A 14486-nucleotide genomic window follows, 5' to 3' on the forward strand; every position below is an offset into this window, starting at 1 on the left:
TGAGTAAATGTACTCAGTTCCTTTACACCATTGCCTATGGTAGGGACTGAGCCCTGGCCAAGGCCAAGGGGCCCAGTTCCCATGGGAGATCATGTTGCCTATTAACTATATGCTACATTGCTACTTTAAATACAATCACACTTTCAAAAGCAAAGGGTTTCAGCCACTGTGTACATTCTGGATTGTGATATGGACTCATAATTGGTCCTCACTTGGAGTTGTTCACCCTCAAAATGACTTTTTTTCTATTGATTACTCATGCCATGGAGACTAGAGTTCAATAATATTTTTTGGTTTTTGTCACATTCCTAAGACAAAAAATTGATTTGAGTAAATTTACCCCCATTGATTCCGGATGGTGACCCGTTTCGAAACGGGTCACCATCCGAAATGAATGGGGGTAAATTTATTGTTTCACATTTTTGTCTTAGGAATGTGACAAAAACCAAAAAATATTATTGAACTCTAGTCTCCATGGCATGAGTAATCAATAGAAAAAAAGTCATTTTGGGGGTGAACTACTCCTTTAAGATGGCACCATTTCTTTTCATCTTAAAATGAAGCAAGGACCAAATTTAGGATCGGAATCAGAATCTGGTTAATGGTCGTGCGCCACAGGTAATACAAGTGTAAATCAGTGTGTGAAATAAATGTTTGTGCAAGCTCCATCATTTTGTTGTTTTCCAGATAAGCACGAAAAGCACATCTAGGGGAGAGTGGGGTAAACTGAGACACCCCCTGTATCTAGGCAATGGACCACATTTGTGGTCATGTGACCATTATATTTTCAAGCCCCTTGAATTTCCCCCTTGCCGTGAAGGAGAGGACCTGATAGTGCTGTCTGTGGAAAACATGCTTTTTCACAAAAATATGTTTTTTGCAAGTAAAAGTAAAATTTCTTGCTGTCAACATCAATTTGCTTTGACACAACAGCTGATTAGCTGTTGTGTCAAAGCAAATTGATTCAGGGAGAACATTTTATATCATACATGTTGATGAACTACCAAAGTATAAATCCATGTGATAGGTGTTAGCTGAAGATTACCCTGAATTGATAAGAGATGTCCTTTTTCCCAAAATGTGGCTGTGGGGTAAAGTGAGACAATTGCTTAAGGGTAAAGTGAGACACTATCTCAAAGTGAGACACTATCTCACATTACCCCAACATGATAGACTGGGAGCAAGCTGTACAAACCTGATTAAAGGGTGTAGCAAACTTTTCTCAATTGATTCTTATGTATTTTTCCCTGTAGAATCCATTTCTGCAATATATTTTTTTGTATTGTGCATAATTAATTAGATAATTCGCATATTTGACTGCCAATTATCTCATTATTAAATGCAGAAATGGTAAAAATTACATAAGGATCAACTGAGAAAGTTTGGTAAACCCTTTTATCAACGTTTTATAGGGTTTTTCTTTTTTCTTTCTGCCCATGTGCCAAGGGTGGAAATTACATTTAAAATAATATATATTAAAATAATTAGCCCTATTCACGGCCCGCCCACTCAGCATCCCCCTGGTGCTGAAGTCACGTTTTGAAGGGTAAAACCCTGCTAAAAGCCGATAGAGCTAACACAAATCGCAAATTTAATGCAATTTCCGAATAGTAAAGTATAAAATACGGCTAGCATGATCAAGAACACAAGATAGTAAAAGGCACAAAGCATTATAATTTACTTTACCGTTCGAAATAATGATTTGTTAGCTTTAAGTCCAGCTATTTCTGTATTAATTTCCCCCTCAAAACTGACGTCAGCACCAGGAAGTTGCTGAGAAATGCTGAGTGGGCGGGCCGTGAATAGGGCTAATTTCTGCTGTGTAAATTTTTGTATTGTGCATATTTAACCTGGTTAACCAGGTCTTTGTGTTTTTATGGTCGTTTTAAAGTGAAAAAAGTAAGTGGATCACTTTTTGAAAGAAATGCAAACACCTCAGACATAATTATCTGCAATCCATACCATCTCCAGTATTGATTTGATTATGCTTAGTTCAGTGTGGTATCAAGCACCGAAAATTGCTGAGGTTAGGGTTAGGATTAGGTTTAGGCATAATTTTACTGAGTTTAGGGTTAGGATTAGGGTTAGGTCTAGGCATAGGGCCTAGTTTGACTGAGGTTAGGGTTAGGATTAGGTATAGTTTTACTGAGGTTAGGGTTAGGTTTAGGCATAGTAGGCTAGGCATTCACCAGGTTAGCATTCACCAGTGTGGGACTAATGGGAACATTGGAGGAACAATGAGACGTGGGACCAATGCAGTCAAATGCTCTACCACTAAGACATGGACTTCTTCCAGGGACTGCCCATTAGGTGAACTAAAACAAGCGCTCCAACCCCAATATTACTGGTACCTCAAACAAAGTCATTTTTTCCCCAGTGGATTCCTTGTGACGCAAAGTGAACCTGCTTTTTGCACAAACATAAAAGTGTTTTGGTCATGCTTCACATGACATCACAAATCACACTATATAATATAAATGGTAAGACGGAATTAATTCCTCGCGGCTCGTGTCAGTGCAACCACACTTGCAGTTTACCAGAATTGCTAGTTAGTGTGGTTGCTATATACAACACATTATTGTATTTGGTCCGAGACCTGGTGGTTGTTGAACCTCCTCTTAGTATAGCGTAGTTGATTAATTCCCACTGTCTTGTGTGGCTTTGTTCCCAGTGGATTCTGTGCGACTTGCGTCAGTGCAACCACACTTGGAATTTCCCAGAATTGCACCTTTCTAGTTGGATGTTGTGTTCATTATATTGTTTGTGTAAAAAAAAAGAGAGATGGGTCTAAAAATGGAGAGGCTTCATTTGGATCTTGGATTTCATGTGACCACGAATGAGATGCTTAAGTGGTTTCCTGTGTAAATAAGACAAGTGCCTTCTAGGAACTCCTTTTAGTTGACCTTGTACCAGTGAACTTCTAATAAAGTCTTCAATCAAAACAATCAAAGCCAGTCTATGACATCAGTCGCCTAGGACATATCTATGATATGACTCCATAGATGGGAAATATTCCGGCCCAATCCCAAATGGCTCTGAAAGAGCCCCATTGACTTCTTTTATCAAATATAATATTAAGTAAAAAAAAAACAAGTATAACGTGAAATAAGTGGAGATACTAAGTTGGTGCGCGCGCACACAAGCACCCGCGCGCGACACACGCACGCAGGCAGGCAGGCAGGCACGCACGCACGCACGCACGCACGCACGCACGCACGCACGCACGCACGCACACACACACACACACACACACACACACACACACACACACACACACATCCTTATAGACGGCTGTCCTTTTTCAGAGGCTGTCCTTTTTCAGAGCCATGCTCTAAAAAACACCACATAGAAGTTCATCAGCGGTTCAAATACGGCAATCTAGCGTGTTCAGGCGAAGAAACCACTCTGGCCACCTTGTTAACAATCTCACAAGAGGTAACTCTCTCATCTAGATTCAGAACATCTCTGAGGTTTCTCATGGCGTTGGTCATCTCTGCCAGCCTGGTGTAGACCTGGTTCATGCGCGGGTAGACACCATTGAGAGAGCGCACATCGAACAGTGTCTGGAAATGGGAAACCATACTCGCCAATGTCTTTCTGTTGGCACTGCGCGACGCCCTTTCGTCACTGTGCAGCACCTTGTTGTCGCTGGGCTGCACCTTGTCATCATCAATTGAGAGGTTCTCCAGCATCATGTCCAGTGAGTGGAGCTGTTTGGCCCACGCCTCCAGCGTAGGGATGAGATCCTGAAGTTCAACCAGCTCTGATTCCATATTGGTGGGTCTCTGTCGGTGTAGCCGCACTGGAGTCCTGGAACCTCTCAAAATTGCACCAATCTCGTTCAACAACTGACGATATTGAGAGCATAAACCACTAGTTTCCGCCGCTTGCTCGGTGCTTCCTGCTTCCGGGGTGTTGCCAGAGTTACCTCCTTCTCTAGGTAAGCTGGTGTTATTCTGTTTGATCAGCATGTCCATGCGGCGGAGTTGCTGTTTGTAGGACTTCAGTTCTTTTACCGTGGGCCTCGCCTCCAGCTCTCGCTTCAAGTGCTGTAACTCACTCTTGAGTTCCTCCCTCTGGGTATTGCTCTCTTTCAGCTGATCCTGATAAAGTTTTATAATGGTTTTGGAGCATGGGGTAACATTGCCAGAGTTCTGACTCCTTGTTTGGTAAGACTCGTCATCAGATGAGTCTCCTTTGAGGGACTGTGTATCATAGAAGTCAATTACACCTAACATGTGCTGTTCACCAGCATATGATGTTCGATGCTTGTCCATTGAGGAGTGTCTCTTAAATATTTGTTGAAAGTCTGGCGTCCGGTGCCCCATTCGCCTCTCATCTTCCTTGACTGTGAAGTGCAGCTTCCTCTGAAGCTGAGTCGCTGCATCTCTCTCCTTGGCTAGCTTCTCTTCTAGTCCCAGGATGCGCCTGTGTGCTTCTTGCTTTTCTAGTTGGAGTTGGTGCATGTGGTCGGGCTGTTGGGCAACCTTGCCGGCATACCGGTCTTCCATTTCTTGGACCTTACGCCTGATTCTGTCCAGCATGCCCTCCAGTTCCGTAGCCCTCTGGGAGCGCTGGGAGGCTAGGCTCATATGCTCTTGGACTTCACGTTTGAGCAGGTCATTGGACTGGATAAACTCTTGGAGGAGGGCTTCTCGTCTGTCTGAGTCTGCGAGCATTGTCCTCAGGGTACTCCTGATCTCGCGAGATGTGTCCTTGTGCAGGAGAACCAAATCTGAAAGGGTCTCATTTTGAAAAGGGTCAGCAAAACGCACTGGCTTAAATCCATGGTGCTCGAGGACTTTGTTAACAGAGTCCCATTCTGTCTGTTCTTGCTGTTCCATCGCCTTTACCCAGCTGCAGCGAACGCTACAGGATATATTCACAATCTACCAGAGCTTGGTTACATTAATGTTTGGTTTGAACAAAGACAACATTATGCAAATGGCAAACCCACTATTATAATTTGATGTTATCAGTCTTTGCACAGCTAGATTGTTGAGTTATGTCTATAAAGGATAAAGAATGTGACTAATGTGACTTGTACTTTTCTCTGGGAAACTGCGATGATGTCAGTACTGTGAACTAATTACTATGATGTCATGCATCTCCATATATGGGCAAAGTTTCAGAACAAATCGCAAAGTAATTAGTTACACTGTTACTGTGTGTGTGTGTGTGTGTGTGTGTGTATGCATGCACACGCTAGGGTTCCAACCGGTATCCCAGTGCATCCAGTCCATTGTCCAACAGCAGCAGAGACGAATCTCTTATATTTTGAAGGAACTGACTCAGTTCATTTTTAGAAAACAGCTCATACAGTCTGTGTTGGTCAGAGGCGATGATGTCAGCAAGGCGTAGCACCTCCTGGTGTTGGTTGGAACTATGCAGAACGTGCAACAACAACACACTCAGTCTGGGGAGATACCGGTGACGCAACACGGCCATCTGGTGGCTGCGCCCAACGTCCTCCAATGCATCCTGTCTGTTGTCAACCATCCACACACCAGACAGCAGAACTTTGTAGATTCTTTCTTTAACATCAGCTGTCAAAGTGAGAACGTCTGCCTCCCACCTCGCATACTCACTCTGGTACTCCTTCTCTCTCATCTCATTGGCTACTCTCTCTGGGATCTTGACCCGGGGAGCGGGGTCTGGCTTTTGAGGGACAGAGTTACTGTGGCTCATCCAATCATTAAACGCCTTGTGGGCTTCTAGGTAAGCTCTGATACACAGGTGTTCCCTGATGGCGTTCTCTTCCTCGGCAGGAAGAGGCGTGTCCTGACCCTCCCACTGCCGATAAATCTCCCTCACAGAGTCTTCTGGAAGTTTGGAAAACATGGCCTTTACTGCATCCATCTTCTCTAAAGATAAGAACTTCCTCATGATGTTGTTGGACTGTTTGAGAGCTGCCGCTCGGTGGACAGGGTCAATCAGCAACCAATCAATGACGTCAATCTTCTCCAGGTCCTCCTGTGTAGTAGCAGTGTCCAGTGTGTGTGTGAGATGGGTGAACTCAGTGCTATCTCTGTCTAACACAGTCTCCACCACCATCTTAGTGATCGCCGCTACATCTAGACCAGCATCATTTGCCAGATGCAGACACCTCTTCCTCTGTTCCGATTGACTGATGGTCTCCAGGACACTGGCATACTGTACAGTTGCTATGTCGACAGGAAGTTGGCTGACATAGTTGGCTACGAGCTCCCACTGACCCTCTTTGATCAACACACCGACGTAAGTCTTTATTAGGTCCACACATACGTCCTCTTTTTGATGTTCGATGCCCAGAGAGTGATAGAACAACACAAGGTGAGTCATGAACCGCAGCAGGTGAGACGGGAGCGGCTTAGAACCACTCAGCCAATTGCCAAAGTCCTCCAGAAGGCCGTCCAGGTTTTCCAGTATAACAGCCTTCTGGATCATGTGATAATGTTCCGTGGCCTCCTCCGACACCCTCTTAGATTCTGTCGCCTGGAGCTCTTCGAACACTTTCTCCATCGTCCAGTTGGCTTCCGGATACTCTCGTGGCGGTGTGTCTGCGTCCTGGTGGGTGCCGACACACTGCCACACCGCCACTTCCTGTTCCATCAGCGAGTCCACCATGACTTTGAAGTGCGCCCAAAGGCGATCCTCCCAGGACTCGCACACCAGCAACAACGTTCTGAGGTTACCACTGAGCACAGCATAGATTGCTCTCTCATACCCGTTTAACCGCTGCTCTTCTGCCATTCGCCAGCAACAGCCTTTCCAGATTCCTCGCTGAGGGTTTCCTTCAACTGGCCGCAGCTCCAAAGAATCTGAGGTGATGTTGGGGTCATGGTAAAGCTTCCATCCCTCCAGAGAGGCTGCTCTCCAGGCCTGACCACAACGTTTACACAACCTCTGAGCCTGTTCGATCATTCCAGCTCTGACGAGCTTGAACAGGACCTTAAGGAGTCTGTTGTCATCTTCTCTGTCCCGGTCCACCAGGGGGCGCTGCAGTCTCACTGGAGCATCTGGGTCCAGTTCGGTGACCAGGGCAGCAGTGACTCCAGCACTTTCTGTTCTTCTCACCTTCAAAGCATGGACGGTGTTTTCCCAGTAGACATTCTTGGCGTGGCATTCGATGTTGGCAAAATTGCCTATCTGATCTCTGGCAATGCTCTCCAACCAATCAACGACCAGCTGACTCTGCCTAATGAATGCGTCACGCTGGTACAGCTGATCCACAACCAACCTCTCACTCTCACAGGGAACAGACAGGTCCATCATGATGTCATCTCCGAGTGCTGACTGAACACGATCCCTGTACAGTGAGTTGATCAGTCTCCATGTGTTGAGTTCCTGCTGTAGAATCCATTTAACTCCTGCTGCTGTCTTGCTGGGCTGTCCTGATCCAAGAACAACAAACTGAAGAGCAGCCACCTTGCCCTGGCAGAGGTCCTGGTAGTCCTTCAAAAGATCAAACAGAGAAGAACATTTCAGGAAGGAAGAAAGGAACTCTGGGTAGAGACTAGCTGCATCAGCCTCTCCTGGGTCACCTTCATTCAGAAGGGCAGTGCTAAGGCTGGCGTCATCATCAGTGAAGCTGATACCAGCCAATCCAGATGTGTTCATGAATCCGGGAGTTCTGTCTCCTGTTGGCAAAATGGACGACAAGACTGGATTCCTCCTGGGGGTGACAGCTTGTCTGAACGGAGATTCTGGAGTGTTCCTCCTGAGGGGGCGGGCTGGCACTACCATGGATACCTTGGGCTAGTGTTGTCAGGCGATGGAAAGGCAACGTTTCTGTAGGCCTCCTGTTTCCGCTACACCAGGACTCCAACTACAGATGTTCCGGTAGTTTCCTTCTTAATATTTGTGTTTATTAATTATTATGAGGTCATGCATCGCCATATTTAATAATGTCATTAAATGTGCGTGTGGGGGATGTGATTACAACAGACAGCCTCAACTTCACTTTACATACAGAAGCTTGTGCAGCAGTGCAGTATTATCTTGGAGGCCAGTCTATGATGTCAGCCATCTATGACGACGCATTGACTTGGGAGATTTCAGGAATCTCCATAAAGTGTCTTTCAGAGACAATTTATATATAAAACTAGACCAGGTCAACCTGGTTGTGCCAGACCCCCTGTCTGTCATCATCATTTATGACATCATGCCTTTTGTAGGCATGTCATCATCATGTCATCATCATATATACCCTTTATATAGAAAACCCGGACAGACAGACAGACCGACATTTGCTTATGTAGGCCTACCCATTTCATGGGTCTGGCAATAATATATAAAGAGGGAGAGGGAGAGGGGGAGGGGAGCTGACAGGCAATAATAATAATAAAGATGTTTGGCCAACATTCAGAGTAGCATTAAGGCAGTTCATTGGTCATTCTCAAAGTCAGCTGGATTCTTCCTCTTACTTTGTTGGTGGACATGGTTTCCCCAGGTGTATATGACATACCCAAGGGCCATCGGGGGAGCAACTCTGAAGAAAGAAGAGGTAAACCGTCTCCACACATTGGGGATTCCTTTAGAGAAGTAGTTAGGGAAAGCCCTCTGTTCGAACGGGGACAGACTGTATGTAATTATGTGCCTGACCTTGGCCAAGTTTCCGAAGTGACGACCCATGTTTTCCAAGAGGTTGTGGCAATAGGTTGGAGTACTTTTGAAATTTAAAGGGACTTCTGAGCAGACTGCTGTTCGCAAGATGTACTTCAATGTTGTGTTCTGAGTAGAAATGAGAACAAAGTTAAACGTTTACTATTTAAGCATCCAGTTTAAGTACCTTAGTTTAGGCCCCTTAGGTTACACCTGTCAGCGTGTCATAAGTGAGGTCAGAATGCAATAACCATAAATGGTGTGCCTTCCCTGTGAATCTCTGCCATCATATTGAGATCAGTCAGATGTCAGACTAGCCAAATATGATGGATTGGATTTGGAAGGATGGCGTATCTGAGACTATGAATTCACATAAAAAAGAAATGAATACATTGTAGTTATGAGCTCAACCTTGTAGTAACCTCACATAACCATGGCATTGCCCATCTAATTAACAATAAAGGCACACAATCCGTCTGTAGTTATCATAGAATGTTGCACAGACAGTTGTCAAGAACCGCTGATCCAAACGATACGCCCATAGGCATATATGGAGATCCGGTTGTCCAAAACCGTTGATCCAAACAATATGTCCATATATGGGCATGCACTCATGACATCAGGGATCTCCATATGGGCATGAAAGGGACAAGGACAAACAGATAGAGAGATCTCCATATATGGAGTTCCCTGATGTCATCAATAGGACATCAGGGAACTCCATATTTGTGCTTTCCTAACATGGAACTCCATCGGCAGGACCCCCCCAAAAACGGGCCCAAAAACGCTGAGGCTGATGTCTGCTTTGAAGCAGAGGGTGGTGGAGTGGGAGAACATACAAGCCCACAATGATAATCAGACTTCATGAAGACACAACAGGCATGGTAACTGTCAGAATCTGTGTGTGTGTGTTGTACTGGGCCAGGCTGTTCTCCTGGTCGACGAGGAGAGGATGGAAGACGTCCAGGTGAAAGAGAGAGGGACGAGCCGATAGAACAAGACGATCCTCACCTACATCCAGGATCAGGCAAGTACAGGAGGACACCCCAGGTAGTTGTATCTCAGCGATGAGGTACTCTGGTTCGCCAACAGGGGGCTCCACTAACAAACTGAACTCGGGTCTTTTGGCCGGGACAGGCGTTGTATCCTGTGGAGGTAGTTCTTCGATGACCGGTCGGCTCTTGGTGCGGATGTTCTGCTCGCTCACAGAGCCATATGACTTCCTGTTCCTCAGAACCTTCCAGTCTCTGCTGAGCTCCAAGCTGTATTTTTTCTCTACCGCCTCCAAGGATACCAGGATGAGGAAACGCAGAAACAGAGACTCTTTATGGCACTTCTCAAAGAAATCTTGGTTGACGACAACATCATAGGCTGTGCAACCCAATGAACTGTTGTCGATCTCCGTGTGTGGCTCGCCAATGCTCATGGGAAAGCGGTAGTTGGTGTCTTCTGATTTGAGGAGCTCCACAAGCTCCTCCTCTGAGAGTTCCAGAGGGGGAGGGATTGAGGTTGATTGACAGATGTTGATGAAGATCTTCTGCTTGTCTGGCTGGGATCGTGTTTTGACACACATACCAGGATGTGGTCGGATCACTGTGGAGTCTGGGTTCTCACTTTTTGTCTTTTCCTTCGTCTGTAACAGCAACTGCTGGTAGAGCTCCTCTTGTGGCTGATACTCCAGCCCGGAATCGAGGAGGGAGGAACCTGTTGCCATGGATTTCCAACGAAAAAGGTTAATCTTATTGAAGTGGTGTACAGTTTAAGTACTGTGTCTGTCCATTGATCATGACGTAGGTTGCGCCTCTTAGCGAATCGCCTTTTTTAAATGTATTACTAATATGAATTCCACAAATCTTTGCGCACCAAAGTGTGTCAGTGTGCATATCTGTGCTTCTACTTATCCTGATCCGACCAATATGCCAATCATATACTGATGACATCAGCAATCTCCATATATGGGCATAAAAGGGACAAAGACAGACAGGAAAAAGTGCCTGGTGGCAGTTGGATCTGTGGTTCTCAAAATGCCCAGCTTTGCGGGACGGATATACATACACACAAAGCCAGATGTAGGAGCAGTTGGCATGATCATTGTTCACTTCTCCATGTACACTGAAGACACGCGCGTGCAAACACTCCTTATTTTTGATGCAGTGCTCCTGGAAGGAGCTAAGCTCCAACATCTGGCTTTGTCTGGGACATGAAGGGTGGCCTGACCTACATCCTGGCACACCCAGGGTCACATTGGCTGCATGGGCTTGCTGAAAACACACACAAAGTAAATAATGGGCAGTACAAAAAGTACACATGCAAATTCTGTGGCAACAGGTGTAGAATATATAGCATTATACTATGTAGGCTATATTACCATAATATAAATGTAAGACAGAATTCATTGATGCATCATCAACTAAATTTGTATCTCAAAAGATGTGGCCAAATAATGTATAATGTGGATGTAAATCTGTAAATCTGTGTTCGCAATTTCTTTGATGAAGTCAGAGTAGAAACCCAGACTTCATCAAAGAAATTGCGAACACAGATTTAATTGTGCTACAAGAGACATGGCACAGAGGAGATGGCCCTACCGGCTGTCCAGCGAACTACAGAGAACTGTTGGTACCTTCCACAAAGCTGACAGGGGTCAAGCAAGGAAGAGACTCAGGAGGCATGCTTATATGGTTCAAAACAGAACTAACACACGCCATTAAGCAAATCAAAACTGGACCCTTTTTCATCTGGTTAGAAATCAACAAAAGCCTCACCTCAACTGAGAAAAATGTCTTCCTATGCGCTACCTACATACCGCCAATAGAATCCCCCTATTTTAAGGAGGATATGTTCTCCACATTAGAGGAGGACATCAGCCATTTCCAGGCCAGCAGTCAAATTATAGTTTGCGGTGACCTCAATGCAAGAACAGGACAAGCACCTGACATCCTCAACCCACAGGGAGATAAACACCTACCAGGAAGCATAAACATCCCACCCCCACTATGCCCCCCTAGACGTAACTATGACAAAGTAACAAACAAACATGGATCACAAATCCTGCAGCTCTGTCGTTCGCTGGGTCTGTATATAATGAATGGTAGGTTCCGAGGCGACTCCTACGGTAGATATACACACAGCTCCTCTAAAGGTAACAGTACAGTAGATTACTTCATCACTGACGTGAACATAGAGTCCCTCAGAGCATTCACAGTCAATCAACTAACACCCCTGTCAGACCACAGCAAAATCACAGCCTATCTGAACAGATCACCCCCCAACCACGAAATGTCAAAACCAAACAAGCTACACAATATTAGACAACGTTACAAATGGAAGGAACAAAGTGCAGAATCTTTCCAGCACGCGATTAAACAAAAACAAGTGCAATCACTATTAGACAAATTCCTAAACAGAACCTTCCTTGTCACACCTGAAAGTGTAAACGGGGCAGTAGAAAGCCTCAATAACATATTCGACCTTACAGCCTCATTAGCAAACCTAAAACCCTCTCAGAGGAAAACAAAGAACAAAGACAACACTGACAATTGGTATGATAACGACTGTAAAAACCTAAGGACTAGATTGAGACATTTCTCAAATCAAAAACACAGAGAGCCAGATAACCAAAATATACGCCTACAATACTGTGAAACATTGAAACAGTATAAAAACACTGTAAGGAAGAAAAGAAACCAACATACTAGAAACCAGCTACAAGATATAGAGGACTCAATAACGACAAACAACTTCTGGGAAAATTGGAACAAACAGACAAAAACAGGATGAGCTACCCATCCAAAATGGAGACATATGGGTAAACCACTTCTCAGAACTCTTTGGCCCAATAGAGGAAAACGAAGAACAAAGGCAAATACAAGATAAGCTAAAAAACCTAGAGTCAATCATAAAAGATTACCAAAACCCACTAGACTCACCAATTACACTGAATGAATTACAAGACAAAATAAAAATACTCAAACCAAAGAAGGCATGCGGTACAGACGGTATCTTAAATGAAATGATAAAATACACAGACCCCAAATTCCAATTGGCTATATTAAAACTCCTTAATATTGTCCTTGGCTCGGGGACTTTCCCCAGCATTTGGAACCAAGGACTACTTACACCACTCCACAAAAGTGGAGACAAATCCGACCCAAATAACTACAGAGGTATTTGTGTAAACAGCAACGTTGGAAAACTCCTCTGCATGATAATTAACCAGAGAATCTTACATTTCCTCACAGAGAAGAATGTCCTGAGCAAATCACAGATTGGCTTCCTACCAAACTATCGTACAACAGACCACATCTTCACCCTCAACACTCTAATCGACAACCAAATAAACAAAAACAAAAGTAAAATTTTCTCCTGTTTTGTCGACTTCAAAAAAGCATTTGACTCAATTTGGCATGAGGGCCTACTGTACAAACTGCTAGAAAGTGGCATTGGGGGAAAAACCTATGACATCATAAAATCAATGTACACAAACAACACCTGTGCTGTTAGGATTGGGAAACAACACACAGACTTCTTTCATCAAAGCAGAGGAGTTAGACAGGGATGCAGCCTGAGTCCAACCCTCTTTAACATATACATCAATGAATTGGCAAAAACACTAGAACAGTCAACAACACCAGGCATCCCTCTAGCAGACACAGAAGTCAAATGTCTACTATTCGCAGATGATCTGGTGTTACTGTCTCCCACCAAATAAGGATTACAGCAGCAACTCGACCTCCTGCACAAATTCTCACATAAGTGGGCCTTGACAGTAAATCTAGCCAAGACAAAAATCATGGTATTCCAAAAAAGACAAAACCGCCTAAACCAACAATTCTTTCTAAATACCACAGCACACAAAATTATACATACCTTGGCCTAAACATCAGTAGCACAGGAAACTTCAACAAAGCTGCAAACGACCTGAGAGAAAAGGCGAGAAGGGCTTTCTATGCCATCAAAAGGAACGTTAAGCTAGATATCCCAATAAAAATCTGGCTAAAGATACTAGACTCCGTTATAGAACCCATCTCCCTCTATGGCTGTGAGATCTGGGGTCCCCTTGCCAACCAAGAATTTGAAAAATGGGACAAACACCAAACTGAAACTCTGCACACAGAACTATGCAAATCTATACTCCACACCCAACGGAAAACAACAAACAATGCTTGCAGGGCAGAATTAGGACGATACCCACTAATTATAAAAGTAAAAAAGAGAGCACTTAAATTCTATAATCACCTAAAAGAAAGCAACCCAGACACGCTCCATAGCATAGCCCACAACCATAGTGAAAACCTACAGGGTTGCCCCCTCAGTCAGCTGGCCCAGGGACTCTGTGCACAAACAGAAGCCCAACTACCAAATGGAAAACACTTTGGACCAAACCAGATTATAAGAAAACAAAAAGAAAGCTACCTAACATACTGGAAAGAGACAACCCAAAACCAAAGCAAAATGGAATGCTATCTGGCACTAAAAAGAGAATATACATTAGCAGAATATCTGAGCACAGTAAAAGACCCAAAACTTAGGAAAGCCTTGACTAGGTACAGACTCAGCGAACACAGCCTTGCAATAGAGAAAGGCCGTCACAGACAGACCCCACTCCCAAGGGAAGATAGGCTATGTACCCACTGCACACAAAATGTGGTAGAAACAGAGCTACACTTTCTAACCACCTGCCCACTATACCAAGACATCAGAGACGCATACTTCCCACAGATTACACACACCCGAAGTGATTTTGAAAACTCGACCAATGATGAAAAACTCCCATACCTACTGGGAGAAATACAACAATGTGCAAACACAGCAGCAAGATTTGTGAACTGTTGCGACAAAAGAAGGCTAGAAACACAACCACCCTAAGGACTACAAACCATGGACTGACATCTAGACCTACT

General features: G+C 44.4%; 4 protein-coding genes across 4 annotated transcripts; all 4 read right to left on the reverse strand.

Annotated features, from left to right (window-relative positions):
• Nucleotides 1-3356: 3356 nt before the first annotated feature.
• LOC308294296 (centrosomal protein of 70 kDa-like) lies at nucleotides 3357-4844 on the reverse strand (the record flags this gene model as incomplete). Its single annotated transcript, XM_080737024.1, has 1 exon — nucleotides 3357-4844. The coding sequence occupies one exon, from the start codon at nucleotides 4842-4844 to the stop codon at nucleotides 3357-3359; it is 1488 nt and encodes a 495-aa protein (XP_080593150.1).
• A 361-nt stretch (nucleotides 4845-5205) lies between these two features.
• Nucleotides 5206-7725, reverse strand: LOC308293898 (nuclear pore complex protein Nup107-like; the record flags this gene model as incomplete). The annotated part of the gene is made up of 1 exon (XM_080736552.1): nucleotides 5206-7725. The coding sequence occupies one exon, from the start codon at nucleotides 7723-7725 to the stop codon at nucleotides 5206-5208; it is 2520 nt and encodes an 839-aa protein (XP_080592678.1).
• Nucleotides 7726-8364: 639 nt separating this feature from the next.
• LOC308294099 (cytochrome b-c1 complex subunit 8-like) lies at nucleotides 8365-8613 on the reverse strand (the record flags this gene model as incomplete). The annotated part of the gene is made up of 1 exon (XM_080736822.1): nucleotides 8365-8613. The coding sequence occupies one exon, from the start codon at nucleotides 8611-8613 to the stop codon at nucleotides 8365-8367; it is 249 nt and encodes an 82-aa protein (XP_080592948.1).
• Nucleotides 8614-9445: 832 nt separating this feature from the next.
• Nucleotides 9446-10297, reverse strand: LOC308294609 (PIH1 domain-containing protein 1-like; the record flags this gene model as incomplete). Its single annotated transcript, XM_080737349.1, has 1 exon — nucleotides 9446-10297. One exon carries the CDS (start codon nucleotides 10295-10297, stop codon nucleotides 9446-9448), a length of 852 nt encoding a protein of 283 aa, XP_080593475.1.
• Nucleotides 10298-14486: the final 4189 nt, after the last annotated feature.

This window comes from Nannobrachium achirus (genome assembly GCF_963921795.1).
Source record: "Nannobrachium achirus genome assembly, chromosome: 11".
Lineage (NCBI taxonomy): Eukaryota > Metazoa > Chordata > Actinopteri > Myctophiformes > Myctophidae > Nannobrachium > Nannobrachium achirus.